The following is a 19,800-nucleotide window of genomic DNA, read 5'->3' on the forward strand; positions in this document are numbered from 1 at the left end:
CGGGACAACACTCTAACCAACTAAGCTACTTGGCCAAGGCCTCAAGTATTTATTTTAAAGAAAGATTTGCTATAAAAAAAGATTCATGGTATTTATATATGATAATTAAAAAGTAAATGCTACTTGTATGTATACTAAGAATTGTGAAAAACAAAAGTCTGACTACTTTTAAAATTTGTCATTACGTAACTGGCTTATTTTTACTTAACATAGCGTCTTCCTCAGGGATTAGTCATTTTGTAATGTGTTAGAAATTATTTCTTGTTGAAGGCAGAAAAATATTCCATTACATGTATATATCAACATTTTTTTATCCATTCATCCATCGCTGGATACCTGAGCTGCTTCTATTGGTTGGTTATTGTGAATAATCCTGCTCTGAATGTTGGGGTACTACAGAGCCTTGATTTTATTATTTATAATCATTCCATATGCTTTTGACAAACACTCATGTTGATTTTGAGTCATAACCTGAGCTAAATGGGTTTTTTTAATGGATTATTTTACTTAATGCTAAGAAATTGTGCTCAGGTACAGTCTATTTCTGCTTTGCAAATGAGTGTACTGTCCTTCTCTGACCTGCGACATGATTATACTAAATGCTTTTCCTAATTTAAAATTTTAGTAAAGAACCTGTATGAAATTATTATAATCTGTGTTTTAGAGCCAAGTAAAACTGAAACACAGCAATCAAATGACTTGTCAAAGTTTACACAGCCAGCAGCAGAGAAGTCAGGACTTGCCTTCTGGTACCTCTGACTCTGCCTCTATTCTCAACCACTACGTCACACTGTGGCCACGCATGCTTGCTGCCTTTTCCTGAAAATTCTAAATTTTATTTATACTACATTTAGTGTGGAATTTAGGGGCGGAAGATCCTGGCTTCAGTGTTGCCTAGTACTTACTAACTCCAGCTAGGATATGTTTCCTCACAAGTTACTGGCTCAGTTTGCTCAGCTGTGAAAAGCTGAGAGGACCTCAGTCGCAGCATGTTGCAGTAAACGCTCCAGGTGCTATTAAGTGTGTTCCTGTTACTGTTTCCCCTCTACTATTTGATGCTGTATGTTGCGAGCCAGCCCAACTCGTAAGATTGCAGGTCTCGAGTGGAAATGGTGGAGGATTAGAAAATAAACACGGAAAGAAAAAGGATGGGTTTGGGAGGACTCTTTGCCAAGCTGATGGTTTGCAAGAGTGAGCCAGCACCCCCAAAACACTTTATTTATAGTGCAGAGAGCAAACCATTTGCAAAACAAAGATAGCTCTGATACAAAGTCACATTTCTGACCTATACCAGGAACTCTTCTTCTAAGAGCCCAAAACCCCCCACCATGCATAACGTTTTAACTTCACAAAACAAAGAGTAAAAAGAAAACTGCCTCCAGTCTCTTCGAGGGACATGGGGATGGGACGAATGGAAACCATCAGCATCACAGCTAACGTGGTGCTGTGGGGAAGGACATGTAAATTGCCTTTACCGACTTAATCAAACAGGCTGCGGCAAAGAGCTTAGCTCTTTGGCTTAAGCCTTAAACTGCAAGGACATTTCTTAGCTTGCAGTCTCCCACAAATGTAGAGTAATTCTTGAATAAATATTGATTTCTTTCTGTCTTCCTTTTAGTTTTAAAAAAAACAAACAGGTAAATAATGTATAACAGGCTCCTTGTCAAATGATTAAGACTGCCTTTTGGGAGCTGCTATAAAATACCACAATTTTATAGAGAAATAGAAATTTAAATAGGAGAATATGCTCTAAATTCTGTTCCCCCTCCCATTTATTTTTGCTTTTCAGCATATAGAAATGCAGCTGAAATTGTTCAGTATGGAGTAAAAAATAACACCACTTTCCTTGAGTGCTCTCCCAAGTCTCCGCAGGCATCTATCAAGTGGTTGTTGCAGAAAGACAAAGACCGCAGGAAAGAGGTGAGTAGCAGCAATCAATCAGGGCTTTGGAAAGAGCATTAAGTCACCAGCCCTCAGTGAGGTTCAGATCAAAGGAAAAGCATATGAACATCCTTTTATGTCTTTGGGATGACAGGTGCTACCTTCTGTAAAATCCTTTGTCTGGATGGTTGATGGATTAATTAGAAATCCTCCTGCCTGCTCACCTCTGCAACATGGTGATTAAAACAAGAGCCTGGGCACTCAGGTGGGGTATTGATATGAGAAAGCATCTGTTAAAAAAACAAGATGTGTGCAAATCCAGACACCAACTTCTCACACAAGAGCACCTTTGTGTGATTCACAAGATAAAAGAGGCTTTAAAAAATAGTTCAGTTTTCCTCAGCATAAAATTACCCTAAACTATACGATAAAGCATTTTTCTGCTTTGTGGTAGTAATGTTTTCTCTGCTTTATTATTCATAACTCGAGTTTGGGTTAGGTAGTATACAGAATCATTGTTTATGGGACCATTGCCTTTATTTAGTGATTCAGAGGGGAAAACTCAATCTTCAATTTACATTAACCTTTTGCTGATTGAAAAAAAGAAGATATATATATATTATATATGTATGTATGTATGTATGTATGTATAAAACCTTAGAGTAGTCTAAAATGTAATTCTGTTCGCAGTACATCATGAAGTCTGGTAGGGCAAAGGGAAGAACGGAGCCTTCTGCATTTTGTGTGTTCTGTGTGGGCAGCTTTGGTGCTTATATTGTAGAGTGGATGCATCCCATGCTGTGGAACATAGCACTGCATCAGAATTACTAAAATAGATAGATTTTGGCTCCACATGAGAAAATACTTTCTAACTCTCAGACCTGCCTGTCCAGAGATATTATGAACTGTTGAGGAAATTGTGTGTACCTTATCACTGGAATATTAAAATATAGGCTGATGACCACTTACATAAAAAAGAATTTACCTATCTGGAGAAAAGATGAGGTAGATGGACTTCAAGGCCCCCCTCTTGTCCCATCATTTAGTAATACTAAATTTTTTTTTAAATATTAATAAAAATTATTTAATATCTATTTTCTTTGCCAAAATATCTTTCATCAAAGAAATCTTGAAATTTTTACAGTCTGATAAAGCGTCGACCTGGAAATGCTGAGGTCGCCGGTTCAAAACCCTGGGCTTGCCTGGTCAAGGCACATATGGGAGTTGATGCTTCCAGCTCCTCCCCCCTTCTCTCTCTCTGTCTCTCCTCTCTCTCTTTCCCTCTCTTTCTCTCCCTGTCTCTCTCTCCTCTCTCTCTCTCTCTCTCTCCCCCTCTCTCTCTCCTCTGTAAAAATGAATAAATAAAAAAAATTAAAAAAAAGAAATTTTTACAGTCTAACTTTAAGTTCTTTTGAATGGATGTGATTTATAATAACTGCCTTGCAAAGTAACCTGGGATAGAAGTTACAATGTGTGATGATGATTATCTTATACAAATGGAGTGTTGTGTTTTGTTTTATATCAAATGAGTGTCAGGGAGGCAGAGAGACAGACTCACGTTTTGGGCTAGGACATGACCTATGAACATGAACCATCTTTTCTGAGAAAGCCTGCATGTGTGTATGTTAATGGGAAGTCTAAAATTCAAATAGGAATTATCTACCAAAAACTGCATGTTTTCCTTTTATTGAGTAGAAAGTTCAATAAAATAATAGATAATAAGTGAATATAGCGTTAGTATTTAAAATTAAAGTAAATTAATATATATAGCCTACATACATGCCACAGAAATAAATGAAATTTAAAATGGAATATGTTACGAGTTAAATCTCTTGTGATAATGCTAATGTTCTATTTTAGAATGCTCAAGAATATAGTCTCAAATATTAATTACTGTCTTGATTATTTTTCTGTCAAAAACATAAGAATGCTATCATTTAATATTATGAAAAAATTAACTGTAATATAATTATAAAAAAATCTATTCTGTGCAGAAGTTAAACAGAGCACAAGTCCACTCATTCTTATTTTAGTTGAATGTACTATTAATATTTTATTAAAAATATCCTAATTCTTTCTTACTGGTTTAGGCAAATATACACTATTTCTTATATTAATGATACATAAATACTAGAGCTTTTTAAAAGAAGATAAATAGTGAAAACTAGTGAAAAAAATACAAATAATTTTACAGAACAGCATGAAATGAAAAATAAAAGCCCTCTTCTTTTTCACTTTAATACTTATTCCCACTTCCCAAAGTAGAAGGCTACCAGAATAGTTTCAGTATTCTTCATAAATTCTCTACCCTTCCCCCGCACACTCTTTAATATCAGTGTACGTGTAGCTACCTCATTTTTCTTGGTTACATGGTATTCCATTGAATGAATGTACTAAGGTTCTTAAAGCTATTATTTGGTCAGATTTTTCTTGTTTTTCTTCTTATCAAAAACATAATGAAAAGAAATATCTTCATATTTGTAAGAGTATACCTTCTAACAAATTATAGAAATGAAATATTTGTACCAAATATTATATATATTACATGCATGTTATATGGATATTATCAATTTGGCCTCCAAAAATTTTTCCCAATATTTCACAAAAAGGAAAGGCTTTCTCTACTTCATTTCTGAATATATTTCCTTGTTCTTTAAACTATTTATGACACACATTTAAACTTTAAAAATTAAAAGAAGAACAAAATGTTACTTGATATATTTTAGTCTTTACTTCCTCCTGTTCTCTCTTTACTAGTTCTGTTCTATTGTCTCTTTTTTAAAACTATACTTTTCTTTTTTGTGCTTTTGTGTGTGGTTAACTTTTTATCTAAAAGAACCTTCTTTGATTTGGACTCCGTTAATAATGAAATATGTATGATACACAGAAATGTACCATTTAGAAAAACATTTCCCATGCATTCCTTTATATTATTTTGGGTCATTTTTTTTTCATCAGTGAAAGCCTATTCCAGAGTACAAATGTCAAGGAAATTCTTACCACTTAGGTTTTTAATCTGTTCCTTGAAAATACTGTAGCTGGAACTGTAAAGAAGATGGATTTCCAGCATTTATCTGATGTCTAGCGAATGATAAGCTGTTGTTTTTTCCTCAGTATAAGCCTATAAAGTAATTAAATATTAACCTCATAGCTTTTTATTACTTTTCTTGGAAAGTAAAACGACTTGGAAGTCTTATAAGACAATGACATCTCAGCTTATTTTTAATGATTCTTTAGTGTGGGATAATTGGGAAAAGCCCTTGATAGTGTTCAAAACTTCTCTGCTGATATAATTTTTAGTTAAGAGAATATTCAGTCATTAAAAAAGGTAAAATTCAACACTGTAATATGGTTTCATGCTTTTACTGATAAATATTTTTGTTACAATAAAAGGTGAGAACTCCAGGATGAATTAGGTATTTTAAATTATATGTGAATTTAATTTGCTATATATTTGACTGAGTCACATTCCAAATGCAACCAAAATTCTGGGTTTATCTGTGAAGAAACTGCAGCTATCCAAAAGGAATGCACTTGAAGCTGTTTTTGGCAATGCGGTGATAACTTCACCCTCCCTTTAATAAGTTCCGTACCCATGAGACAGGGTCTCCTGTGCAAATGAAGGCAATGGGCTGACCTAAAATGCTGTGTCCACTAAGAAGGAATTTTGCTAGCATTCAATACTTTTGCCAAAGTTAACAGTATTTTGTATATGTTGGCTATATGTTTTTAGAAGATACAGAATTGGGTTTTCAGAACTTTGATGCCTCTCTTAGGTCAAGCTGAATGAACGCATCATCGCCACTTCACAAGGACTCCTAATCCGCTCCATTCAGGATTCTGACCAAGGACTGTACCACTGCATTGCAACAGAAAACAGCTTCAAGCAGACCATCGCCAAGATCAACTTTAAAGTCTTAGATTCTGAAATGGTAGCTGTTGTAACAGACAAGTGGTCCCCATGGACCTGGGCCAGCTCTGTGAGGGCTTTACCCTTCCACCCAAAGGACATCATGGGGGCATTCAGCCACTCAGAAATGCAGATGATTAATCAGTACTGCAAAGACACACGGCAGCAACATCAACACGGAGAAGAATCCCCAAAGACGAGAGGGGACTATGGAAAGTTAAAGGCTCTCATCAACAGCCGGAAAAGTAGAAACAGGAGGAATCAGTTGCCAGAGTCATAATGTTTTCTTGCTTCCCATAGTCTTCAATGATCTGTCTTCAGTGATCAAATTTGGAACAAAAAGTCTTGTACTTACCCATGGGAAATTCCTGAGAATGGTGATTACACACTCCTAAAGTGAATGTTACATGAACTGAAATGAGCATGCATTTTCTTGTATGATATTGACTACCACTAGACATGTCATGGTCCTCATGGTGCATATAAATATTTAAATTAACCTAGATTTTATTTATATCTTTATTTACCTTTTCTTAAAATGAACATGATGGTTATAAAACTAGAATCTTACGTCCCTTAAGTGAGCAAGAACCACATAACCCTGTAATCTTCCTTCTTTAATTTAAGGATTTTTAATTGTCACTTTTTTATAAATGAAAACAAATACCAAGTTTTGTTTTGTCACAAATGCATGTGACAGAGTAGCTGTCAAATGTACAATAGAAAAAAAGACAAGGAAGGGGCACCTAAAAGTTACATAAAAGTGGTTCATAAAGAGAAAATGGAGAGTTGATATACTTTCAATGAAGTATGTTGTTGGTTACTTTTAGTTTTGTAAAAGTTGTCAGTTGGTGAGATCTGTTGTTGATCTTTGTTCCCTTGTTTCAGGAAGATAAAATGAATGACCTTCACTATAAATGTCTTTGATTGGAGTTATGTCAGTGAAACTTTTAAGATTATATTTTTTATCTTATCATCTTCCAAACAAAAGCACTTTTTTTTGGAAGTCATTTAAGTTATTCTAGACTCAGAAGATAATCTAATATAGTTTAATCAGTTATTGAGTTGGTTCTAATTTTTTAATCAGTGTGGCAAATTAAACAAATATAGAAAGAAAAAATATTGAAATATCAAACTTGTATGAGGGGTGAAACCATCATAATGAAATAATAAGAAAAGACAAAGTAGAAAATGCAATTTTATTATGAAAAGTTTACAAAAATGTAACTAGTTTTTTTTAACTTTAATAATTAATTTCATGATTAACTCACATTTTTTTAAACTACCCTCAGATATCATAATTGATTTAAGTTACCAGTTCATTCTTAATGATCTTTTATGTGTGCTGGAGAGGTGGTTATTTGATGAAGAAATGAAAAAAAGTCTAGTCTGAACAAAAACACAATATTTTTAAAGAGAATATTAGTGCATTTTGTTCACTGATATGTAAATAAAAATGTGGGAAGTTTTGTGATGAATAAAATAATTATCTTCTAGTTGTGTGTTTGAATCATTTCATTAGGATAATTTAATATTGAATTTTTATTCCAAATAACAATTAGATGAAAGAAATATGAAAATTTGTTCATACTTTCTTATTTCTTTTAAAGTCACAAATTTCGCTCTTATATTTTATTTTAAATATATTTTCATATTTCCAGGGACAAACAGAAATCACATGATATGCCTAATCAAAATTTAAAAGTTTTATTTGTAGTTACCAATCTAAGAAGAGGGCAATCAAGGTAAATATGGCACCCTTTTGAGCAATGCAATGCAAAGCTTCAGGAACTAAAACTCATTGTCAAAAAGAAGGTGATCACTGATTAGATTTTAAGAATATGATTGATAACCTGATGGTCGTCAGTTATCACATTATAAGAGGAGGCCTCAATGGGGCAAAAATAGCAGTTAAACATAATATATAATGTTCATTTTTAAAGAAAATTTATTAATTGAAAACTATTATTGCAAATGTATATGATTCTAAAGTAGTCTCTGAAACATTTCATTATACAAATAATTTTCCTTCTTAAAGGGTGCAGATGGAGCTCTTTATTTCTCCTCTACGTGCATAAATAGAAATGTTTGTAAAGACAAAACCATCTTCTGTGTTTATGGTCAAACTATTCTGTGTACAGAGTTGAAAATAGAATTGTTTTAGTCAGAGGATAAGGTAAACTACACCAGACCCCTTGCTTCCTGTATACCCAAAAACTGATGAACAAGAATGATGTTTAGTTTTGTAATATTATTTGTGCTATTTAATACCTTTTACTTTAACACTATTAAATTATATATACTTTTATTACTTTTAAAATTATAGAACTCTTTGAACAAAACTGCCAAATGTAAAGAAAGTTTTCTTTCTAAAAAGTATTGTTAACGTATATTAAATGTTGGTGGTTGTTTGGTTTTATTTTGTGTAGTTTGATAATTCAAAGACTTAATATGTTTTACATTTGTACTGTACATTACATTTCCTAGAAAAGCACTTTTCTTCAAAGTGTAGGTTTGTGAATAGATTTTAGCATGATGAAACTGTCATTACAGTGAATGTTCATTCTGTGTAAGAAAATAAGCTAAATGTGGTTAGTATATTAATATTTAATTGGATATTGAATAAAGCATTTGCCTGGCAAAATTTAAATTTTGAGATTTCTTCTATTTCTGGGCTTGCAGTCTGTACTAATGGAAGTGGAGAAAAAAGAAACAACAAAAATTAAAAGTTATTCCAACAAATCTTCCAATGTTATGATTCTGTATTACTCCCTAATTGCCCAATTCTCAGTATCTCTCTTGTTCATATTTTAACTGAATCTTAATTTAAAATAATTTTAATATATTCCTTATAATGAATGTATTTCTGGAGCTTTATAATTCCTACTAAAGTGAAAAGAATTTCAGAAAAAGATGACCGTTTCCTAGAGCTGTTATAGCTAAAGTCGAGAGAAACTGCAGCTTTGTTATGAAGCATAGTTAACTTCTAATAGTCTTAAGTCTAGACTAAGTAAAACAGTTTACTTAAAAAGAGGGATTGAGAATTTCATGAAATTTTATGCATGATGAGAAAGCTGCAGAAGACTGTTGTGGAGAACAATTTTTATCATTTTTCTTATTCTATCCCACCATCCTTTATCCAGTCCCCTTCCTTTGTTTTTTGTTATTGTCGCACTGTTGTTGTTTTGCAGGAATACAATTCCTTCTGCAAAATCAAAACCAGTTACAACAAATTTCATGTATATGTGCTTTTTGGTGAAGTTCATTGCCAAAAATACTGTTTTTTCTAAAGGGGCCTTGAATATATATTTCATTTCTTTGGTTTCCTCACAAGGTTGCATTCATAGTGTACAGGTATTGAGAATTGGAAAATTAGCTCCAAAATTTAAAAAAAAAAAATGCCATCTTTATTCTTCTGACTAATGTATTTGTCTATTCACCTCATAAAATAATACTTTCCTCTTAGTTTGAATTGTGTATTTCTCAGGGCTATTATGTTGCCATGCTTGAGTGTTACTTACATAAAATGCTATTAAAGAATGACATTATAACAAACACATTAAAACTGTTTATTCTATGTTAGGTTACCTCTCAACCCCCAAGAACAAAAGCAGGGAGAATTCTATTTAAGTGTTTTCCTTTCCTCTGAAATATTTATATAAAAAATGTCATCCAGGCCCTGGCCAATTGGCTCAGATGCAGAGTTGTTGGTCCAGCATGTGGAAGTCCTGGGTTCGATTCCTGGTCAGGGCACACAGGAGAAGCGCCCATCTACTTCTCCATCCCTCCCCCTCTCCTTCCTCTCTTTCTCTCTCTCCTTCCCACAGTCAAGAGCGCTGAGGATGGTTCCATGGTCTCAGTTTCAGGTGCTAGGATGGCTCCGGTTGCAATGGAACAATGCCCCAGATGGGCAGAGCATCGCCCCCTGGTGGGCATGCCGGGTGGATTCCGCTCGGGCGCATGCAGGAGTCTGGATGCCTCCCTGCTTCTAACTTCGGAAAAATACAGAAAAGAAAAAGAAAGTCATCCAAACCTTTTATGAGATCAAAAACATGATTTCTGCATGGCAAAATGGATGTATGATAGAATTATTATAAAAATAAAATTCATTCATATTGTTTCTCTGGACATTTTTTGTTATACATATACAATCCTTGGCCTATGAAGTGTACAATGCGATGAAAGGAATTTTCTATTTTCTTAGGTCCTTTCAAAGTATTAGGCCTGTAATTTTATGCAGGGAAAGAAAGTTATGACTTCTTGTTTTATTTTTTCCCCTTCACTGATTTCTGTTTGTGCACGTGTGTGGGGAGGGGTTACAATCATCTTCCCCTGCTCTGCTTCAGAGCAGAGTTGCAAACAGTAGAGTATGGCTCATCACAGCGAACTTGGACCTTCAAAGTATCTTCTGAGTTGATGGGATTTGGTTGTTGCAAATTGTGGATTGAAGCTGAGAGTGAGCTTGACTCATGAAAAGGAAAAGTAGCCACAGGAAACCTGAGGAGGTGCTACCCAGGTGACATCTGTCCAGAAGATCAGTGAAGTCCTAGTGGTGCTTTTACATACACACACACACATCCTTGTAGCCACAGATTATGCACACACTCAACCTACAAGACAGCCGTGCTCAGTTTTCATTATTTCAAAATGAATCTCAATTTCTGCTTCAAATTCCCCCTCCAGCTTCTGGATACATTGTATTTGTCTTGGTGAATTGTCGCTTTCTCTAATGGAATTGTAATAATATCTATCTCATGCAGTAGCTCTGAGAATTAAGTAAATTAATATGCATGGAATTCTTATTAGCCTTTCTAGCACCTGAAACTGAGACCATGGAACCATCCTTAGCACCCGGGCCAACTTTGCTTCAATGGAGCCTTGACTGTGGGAAGGGAAGAGAGAGAAAGAGAGGAAGAAGAGGGAGAAGGGTGGAGAAGCAGATGGGCGCTTCTCCTGTGTGCCCTGTCCGGGAATCGACCCAGGACTTCCACACGCTAGGCCAACACTCCACATCTGACACATTAGTAAACATTCAATAAGTGTATGCTATTGCTTTTCCTTAGGAGAGCAGAACTATTTTTTCAGTATTTAAGCATTTGCCCCTCTTTTAGTTTGGATTGCACCAAAATAATTTAATATTTAATGTCACTGTTCTGTATTAGCACCTATAGTGACATCATTTTTCTATTTAAATGTTGCCATCAGTTCACAGTTGTCATCTGAGTTGTCCCTTGTTGTTGATGCAAAGTCCTTTCAGAGAAGGTGAGCTTCTCACTACATCCAAACACATTTAGTGGAACAGGAATTTTTCTGCTATTGTACCATTCTCAGGACAAGCTGACGGCTGCTCTTACTTAAAACTACTAGGAAGTGTGTGCCCACACATGCTTGGCCCCTCCAGGAGCTTGAAACTGCTCAATACACAAAAACCAGAAGTGAGGTAGACAAAGAGGACTCGCGACCCCTGTATGCTCACCACCTTTTCCCCACAATTTACTCTTGGTTGCTGTGGTCCCTGATGGCACAGACTTTCATTAAATATCTCCTGTGAGCTTGAGCAGTGCATTTCACCCTTTGGTACTCAAGTACCCTCTGAGAGAATGTTTCAAAGCTATGTAGCCCCTAAGACATTTCTAAAGTTAGCATCTAAATTTTTTATTCTGTGTGTAAGTAGTTTCAGAGAACTTAATTTCCAGGCAATAAGAATTGTGACATTTTTAAAAAATGTTACTGCTCTTTCTTTTTTGCTTCAGGGTCTATGTAGAGGTATGATGAGAAACTTCCAAATACTTAGGGACTCTTTTTTCAGATACTTCTCAGTTGTCTATTAATTTCTAATTAAATACCATGGTGGCCAAATAATATAAATAGAATGATTTCAAGGCTTCAGTAATTATTAAGACATGTTTCAGTACCAAATCTATATCCTAGTAAACGTACCATGAGTATTTGTGAGGTGTAACATTCAGTAAATGTTAACTAGATTATATTGATTGATAATGTTTTTATTTTTACTGTTACTTTTTTCTTTGGTCCATTTTTTCAAATCCTGGGAGAAAGTTGTTAACATATCAAACTGCCTTGCATTTTTTGTTTACTTATTTATGCCAAGTTTTCTCTCATGTGCACAATTTTGAAAGTGCAAATGCACTTAATATAGTTATTATTCTTAATGAACTTGATTCACTTGACATTATAAAAATTTTTGGTACTATTTTTGCCAAAATTTATTTAGTGTAATATAGAGCCACACCATAGTATGCTTTTCTCCACACTTTATTCAAATTATGTTTTGTGTATTTTGAGTATGTATTTTGAAAACATAGTAATTAGATTCTTTTTTGTATTCTTCAGGCTAGCCTGAAAAATATGCTTTCTATTTGGTTTGAATTAATTGTCAATATAATCCAGGTTAGCTCTTTTAGTTTGTAATTTATTCCATGTTTATCTCACTTATTTTCTGCCATTTGTTAAGTAAATCTGCATTTTTTCTATACTATTTTTCTTGTGAATTATAACTTAGCTATATTTTTGTGCTATTGTTTCTCTAGGGGTTACATTATTTATCTTTAAGTAATTGTGGTCTACCTTTAAAGTTTATACTATTAAAAAATGTAAGAATATTACAGCTGTGTGATTAAACTTTCTTCTCACCCTTTATTCTCTTTTTTAAATATTTTATTACCCAAAACCATATATATTTTTTTATTTTAGTGAGAGGAAGGAAGGCAGAGAACATACTCCACATGCGCCCCAAACGGATCTACCAGTCAAGCCCACTAGGGGCAATGCTCTGCCCATCTGGGGTCGTTGCTCCTTTGCTCAGCAGTTGAGCCCTTTTTTTAGTGCCTGAGGTGGAGGCCACAGAGCCATCCTCAGTTCCCAAGGCAACTCACTGTGGGAGGGGAAGAGAGAAATAAGAAGGGGGGGGGATGAGGTGGAAAAGCAGATGGTTGTTTTCCTGTGTGCCCTGACCAGGAATTAAACCCAGGACATCCAGACGCCAGGCCAACGCTCTACCACTGAGCCAACCAACCAGGGATCATATTTTTAATTAATAAAGAAAAAGCTCTTATTTAACATGCAGATTTTATGTTATTTCAATTTCTCTTTTTTATATTTGTATTCTACTTGCTCTAAAAAATTTTACCATAATATAGTTTTATATTTTAAAGATTCATTACTCTCATACAATTATGCAACAAAAATATGCATAATCACTTAATTTTCATTTAAAATATTCCATAACCATCAGACTCTAAGTATTAATAGTTTTAGATTAAATTAAAATAAGTTGCCACAATTTGGCCATAGGCTATAAATATATACCAAATTTTGAAAATCACTAAACCTAAAAAGTAAAATCTGAAATGAAAATTAATACAATAAGATAGATGGAACTTCTTTTTCTTCCATTAATTAAATTATCTTCAAATAAATCTTACTTGCGTTGCTCTGACGTGCGGGAGTCCTGGGTTCTATTCCTGGCCAGGGCACACAGGAGAAGCGCCCATCTGCTTCTCCATCCATCCCCCTCTCCTTCCTCTCTGTCTCTCTCTTCCCTTCCCGCAGCCAAGGCTCCATTGGAGCAAAATTTGCCCGGGCGCTGAGGATGGCTCCATGGCCTCTGCCTCAGGCACTAGAATGGCTCTGGTTGCAATGCCCCAGATGGGCAGAGCATCGCCTCCTGGTGGGCGTGCCTGGTGGATCCTGGTCGGGCACATGTGGGAGTCTGTCTGACTGCCTTCCCGTTTCCAACTTCAGAAAAATATAAATAAATAAATAAATAAATAAATACTATTCCTCTAGCCCTCGATCTAATGGTGTTTAAAAAACAAACAAACAACAACAAAAATAAATTTTGACCAGTGCCGCCTCCCTGGTCTTAAACTTATCCTAATTCAGGTTAGGTCTTGGTGAAAATAATTTTAACTTTTTCCCCAATATTTTTAAAATAAGCACACAGAAAATTATTAATTTAATAAGTTAATACTACAAAAAGTATACAAAATTAAATTCCTTAGAGAAAAATTCTTTATATAATTACTATAAAAGAAACAGGTAATTGTATGGAAGGTAAAATGTATGTTTTTCAAGAGTGCTTCAACTATCTCAAATGAAGACTGTTTCTAATTGTTGACAAAATAAACACTGGTTCTACTGTGAAGAATGGGGAGAAAAATTATAAATTCTCTCCTCTCTTCTTCTGCATTCTACATTCATCCTCTCAACCATCAATTTTAAAGTGAAATAGATTTCACCACTCAAAGTATGGTTGGCAAACTGTCAGCCTGCATCTACATCCTAGGTGCTTGTCAAAGTTGCGGAACCTCCAGATTGATCCTAGACCCAGTCAATGAAAATCAACCTTTTAGCAAGGTTCAGAGGTGATTAATATACACATCAGAGTCTGAGAAGCACTGGAATTGCGGATATAGAGACAAAGAAGAGGCAGGGAAAGGGAAAAGCTTGGTAGGAGGGTAAAGTAACATTGGGTAAATACAGAGTTACATCCATTCAGTTATCAGACCATGGGTTGGATTCTCTTAAAATAAAAATAAAAAGGAGAGGCCCTGGCCGGTTGGCTCAGTGGTGGAGCGTCGGCCTAGCGTGCGGAGGACCCGGGTTCGATTCCCGGCCAGGGCACACAGGACAAGTGCCCATTTGCTTCTCCACCCCTATGCCGCGCTTTCCTCTCTGTCTCTCTCTTCCCCTCCCGCAGCCAAGGCTCCATTGGAGCAAAGATGGCCCGGGCGCTGGGGATGGCTCTGTGGCCTCTGCCTCAGGCGCTAGAGTGGCTCTGGTCGCAACATGGCGACGCCCAGGATGAGCAGAGCATCGCCCCCTGGTGGGCAGAGCGTCACCCCATGGTGGGCGTGCTGGGTGGATCCCGGTCGGGCGCATGCGGGAGTCTGTCTGACTGTCTCTCCCTGTTTCCAGCTTCAGAAAAATGAAAAAAAAAAAAAATAATAATAATAAAAATAAAAAGGAGAGGCACACAGATGACAAGCTGGGATTTTTTATGACTTCTTTTCAGATGTCTTTTCTGTCCCCTCCACCTATGGATGATGGTCTCATTCCCAGAACCTGTTTTTAAAAACAGTGATGCTGATAAGAAAATGTTCAATTACTGCTGAGAAAATTGGAGAAAGTTGTCACTGTGACCCTGAGGTTAAAGGTTTTCTTTTTTTTTTTACCATGTAGAAAATACAGAGTATAAAAAGGCAGATTCACCTTTCTTTTGACACCATTTTACACCAAGGCCATGTGTAGCTGAAAAGCCAATTGAGACTGACCCAAAGAATATGGTCTAATTAGACAGTGCAATTGAAGAGAAGTCAGGCAAGAAAACTGGAATCCCAGAAACTCAAGCTCTTCCTTATTTGATGCTGACAGCCAAGCAGAAAACTTTTTTTTGTCTTGTGTGCAGTTTTCTGCACTATATAACCATAACTCTAAGTCACTTACGTATATGAAAAAAAAAGTGCTTCATTGAGACATAGAAGACCCAGCTTAGTTACAAAATGTGTAACCTCTTTATGGGTCTCAGTTTTATCACCTGTAAAATGGCTGTGTATAACTGCTCTTGGGACCACCCTGGTCTTTCCACCTGTCCTCACAGTTCTCACCCCAGAGTAATCTGATCTCTAAGCCATTTATCTACAAAATACTTTTTTTCTCTAGCTCCAGCTGTTTCAGTAAGACTGGACGATGTGTTCCCTTTGTCCATGGGATTCTTAAGCCCTACATTTGTTACATTTGTCAGAAAGATTTTTCTGAACTAAATGCACACAGATATTATGAAAATTCTACCCGTGAATAGTATTTTAACCTAATCTTAAGTATCGATTCTTTTTGTGATTAAAGTGATGTCCTGAGACATTACAATTGTTGGTACAGTTGATAGTTATTAGAAATTCTTACATGGTAAAATCATTTTATATGCAGAGATAAACATCAGTAAACACGAAGACAAAGCTGGAAGTCCTCTTTTAGAGCTATTACTCTAATATTTCCTGTGAAAAATTATCACCAATATTAAATATTGCTTTAATTCATAGAGCACCTAAGGAGACTCATAATTTAATAGGACACCATAGTTCAGAATATTTAACCTACTGATTCTCTTTTTAATGTTAAGTTTCTTAATATTATTATGCCTTGGTTTCATCATCTGTAAAAAGGGTAAATAATAGTACATCGTTTTTAGGTTTAAAATTGAGAATTAAACTAGATAATGCACACGAGTAACAATACCTGACAATAGTTAGCACCCGATTAATGTTAGCTACATTTATTATTATTATTATTTCTTTTATAAAAACCTAAAATGCAAGGATAGCAATATTTCCAATCAGTCAATAATTATTCAATTAATCCAATCCAGGTATTAAGGACCTTCTATGCTTTGGCATATTTGTGTAATAAAAACCTAGTTTATGTGTGTTTCCTGAGTTATTGAAAGAAGGCAAATATTCATTACTTTTCCACCACTTTAAACTTATTGACCCCTAATGGCACCTTCTCACTTTAAATTCCTTTGAGAAGCAGCCAAGGCATTCATTAGTAAATTAAAGTAACTATCTCTCATTTCTCCCTTCTTAAATATATCCTTCTCAACAACAAACAGCAGACCACATTTATTTCATTACTCCCTCCATTATCTTGCACATACATCTAACTTTATCTTTGCTCTTCCATAACTTTTACTCTCAGAATCAATCAGATTCTTTTCTGTGTATTCATTATTTTCTCACCTCTAAATCTACAGAAATGTCCTTCTTCCTCCACATTAACCTCTGTGAATTCCACAACTCACAGTTCATTCTGAGATGCCCTGCTGCATGAAACCCCTGAGTACTCAGCGAGGTTCCCATTCTCTCAACTCCTACTCCTTGGGAGTATAGGACAAAGAGTAAATGTGGTTTTTAATCCTAGTCTAGCAATGTGCTAGCTGTGGAAAATCTAAACTTATTTTCTCATATATAAAATGTGTATAACAATGCATGCCAAATAAGTACTGCCGTGCAGTTAGAGAACTATTGAAAAACTAAGACTTACATAGCTAACAGAACACTAGTACAACAAAGTAGAAATTTTAATCATGTTCTCTAGTTCCTCCTGTAATATTGGGTAAAATATTTGACTATTTTAAGTGTCATATTTTATAAACAAAAGCTTTATATTTGTCTTGGCTTTCCTTTGGAGAACTGAGATGTGTTATTCATTTATTATATGGAGGTAAGTGGTAGATTATTAACTTATTGTGAATAAGTTTTAGTGAATATTCTACTTACCATAATGAAAAGTCTATAAAGTCTATAAATTATCAAACAAACGAGTGTTTATGTTCTGAAACCTCTATTATAATACATAGGATTAATGATTCCTTCTTCATTAGATATGAAAGTTTGGATGGATTTGCTATATACTATTTAAAAATAACCTGACCAGGTGGTGGTGCAGTGGATAAGAGCATCAGATCGGGACTTGGAGGACCCAGGTTTCAAACCCCAAGATCACCAGTTTGAGCGTGGGCTATCTGGTTTGAGCGTGAGCTCACCAGCTTGAGCACAGGGTTGCTGGTTAAAGTAAGGGATCATAGGCATGACCCTATGGTCTCTGCTGGCTTGAGCTCAAGGTCCCTGGCTTGAGAAAGGGACCAATTTCTACAACAAAGAAATTTCACATTTTATATATGAGTCTCGCTCTGCTGTCCCTCCCATCCCCCTGTTAAGGCACCTATGAGAAAGCAGTCGATGAACAACTCAAGTGCTGCAATGAAGAATTGATGCTTCTCATCTCTCTCCCTTCTTGTCTGTCTGTCCCTATCTGTCCCTCTCTCTGACTCTTTCTCTGTCTCTGTCAAGAACAAAAACAAAACCAAAAGAAAAACAGAAGTACCTACATATTTATTAAGCACCTATTATGTGATCAGCAATATCTTAGATGCTTGGAATAAAAAGTCATTAAAATAAGTTCACACTTAGCTGGCCAGAGACAAAATGATAAATTAAATGCTAAAGAGGGTGAATGCTATAATGTAGTATGAACAAGCAAAGAGGAATAAACCAACATGGCGAAATACAAGAAACCATAACAAAGCTGTGCTTTTTGTCTAAATGAAAATATACTTCAAGGAAGCCTGCAAAGAGGTTTTCATGACTCCTGATGAGATGAAAAAAGAAAAATAAGTGCTGACTTATTCTTTGGAAGCTGTTAAGCATTCCCCCTGCTGCTCTCTGGTGTAACTTTTTTTTAAGGGAATTGTTGTGTTTAATGGTAAAGCTTAGCATGGTCCAGCACCAGACATGGCCTGTAGTCAAAGCAGCAAGGATGGGTAGGTGACCCCCATGGAGCCTTACATGGCAAAGAAAATGAGGAAGGCAACCGTCAAGCAGAAGAACCCCGTGGCCTCAGATGGGGCAAAGGCCAGAACGGCAGGAGAGAATTGCTGCTTGAAGGGAGGGTCCTGGCACAGCCAGTGATCAAACTGCCAGACACTATTCCGGTTCCAGCCCCTGAACAAGCCGCACCCACAGTGGCAGCCCCAGCACTAACAGCACCGGCTGCTGTGCGGTGACCCAGGGGAGGACACGGGTCTGGACTTCCGTCCGGCCACCGGCATGGGCAGTGCTGTAGGAAGGCTGGTTCTGGTGGTGGTGCAGGGTATTGCTCTTTGAGGAGAGGTAAAGAGATGAATCAGTTGTTTATTCCTTTTCTTCCTCAGATCTATCCTTCACAAATGTTTTTATCCATAGTATCCATAATTATTCTGTTTCTGAGAAAGAACCTGGATTTACCTCCGTTTTCAAAGCCTCAGTGCCCACTAAAGAGTCAGTCCAGTGACCATCTTTCTGGAAAGACTGTCTCCTTCTTCCCAGGGCAGAGAGAAGCGGTGATCTGGGGAGGGTCTGCTATGGAGAGTGTGATAGTTCGGCAATCACCGCTTCCACAGTGACCCCAGTGCCCTAATCAAGATTTGAGTTTCTCTATAGACTGCACTGGAATTCCACCTTTCTGGAACAGGCTGTTTGAGGACACGCTCCAGTCTCTAAGCTGTCCTCATTCACTTAGACAGTTTGTTCCTAAGTGCAAGATAAAAGTGTATCACTTTCTTAGTAAAATAAATCAGGATTGAGTAACAGGGCCATTAAGGCCACTGGTCTTTGCGAACAATTGGCCTCTTACCATGTCGCATCGTATTTTCAGTACAGTGGTTTCTTGTAGACTCGCATCCATAAAGGCTGTTTGCACCTTCAGTTACTTACAGCTACTGTCCCTGTCTTAATGCATAGGCACAACATTGCCTCTAGTGGCCCTTGTATTTTTATCTGCTAGCGCTGTGGTTCTCAGTATGGAAGCTGAAGCCACTCCCACCTCTGGGTGTTCCGGGTTCCACAGCCCGGCCTGACAGTTCCTGCACAGGCTGCTCCAGCAGCACCTCTAGGTCTCCCCTCCAGCTGCCTCTTTCCTTCCTTCCGTTGTGCACGGTCCCGAAGGTTCTTCCCCAATCTAAGGAATACGGGCTCTCCCGTCCTGCCCCTTCCACTTAGCTCAAAAGTACATTCCAAGCCTGACCTGTGGTGGCACAGTGGATAAAGCTTCGACCTGGAAATGCTGAGGTCGCTGGTTCAAAACCCTGGGCTTGCCTGGTCAAGGCACATATGGGAGTTGGTGCTTCCTGCTCCTTTCTCTCTCTCTCTCTCTCTCTCTCTCTCTCTCTCTCTTTCTCTCTTTTTCTCTCTCCTCTCTAAAATGAATAAGTAAATAAAGTTAAAAAAAAAAAAAAGTACATTCCAAGAGGGATTTCTTGCCAGTTGGTTTTACCTCTGTGTGAATGGAAGTCAATACTTAAATCTAGCAGAGTTATGCTTTTCAAAAATACGTTTGGACTCCTAGTTGCTTTTTCTGTTTGCTTTGTTTGCATTCTTGCTCTCAGAGGTCTTGAAATATAGCCATTACTATGCATTGACTGTAACTCACTCCCATGACATCACTGGCCTCCA

General features: G+C 36.6%; 1 protein-coding gene across 1 annotated transcript in view; it reads left to right on the top strand.

Moving 5' to 3' along the window:
* SEMA3C (semaphorin 3C) overlaps positions 1–9,326 on the top strand; it is a 198,173-nt gene extending 188,847 nt beyond the window's left edge. The window contains exons 17-18 of the mRNA XM_066239185.1: positions 1,790–1,920; positions 5,658–9,326. Of these exons, the coding sequence (XP_066095282.1) occupies positions 1,790–1,920; positions 5,658–6,071 (545 nt within the window). The 3' untranslated portion in view covers positions 6,072–9,326. The remainder of the gene's footprint in view (positions 1–1,789; positions 1,921–5,657) is intronic.
* Positions 9,327–19,800: the final 10,474 nt, after the last annotated feature.

The sequence above is a fragment of the Saccopteryx bilineata genome, chromosome 7 (assembly GCF_036850765.1).
Source record: "Saccopteryx bilineata isolate mSacBil1 chromosome 7, mSacBil1_pri_phased_curated, whole genome shotgun sequence".
Classification (NCBI taxonomy): domain Eukaryota; kingdom Metazoa; phylum Chordata; class Mammalia; order Chiroptera; family Emballonuridae; genus Saccopteryx; species Saccopteryx bilineata.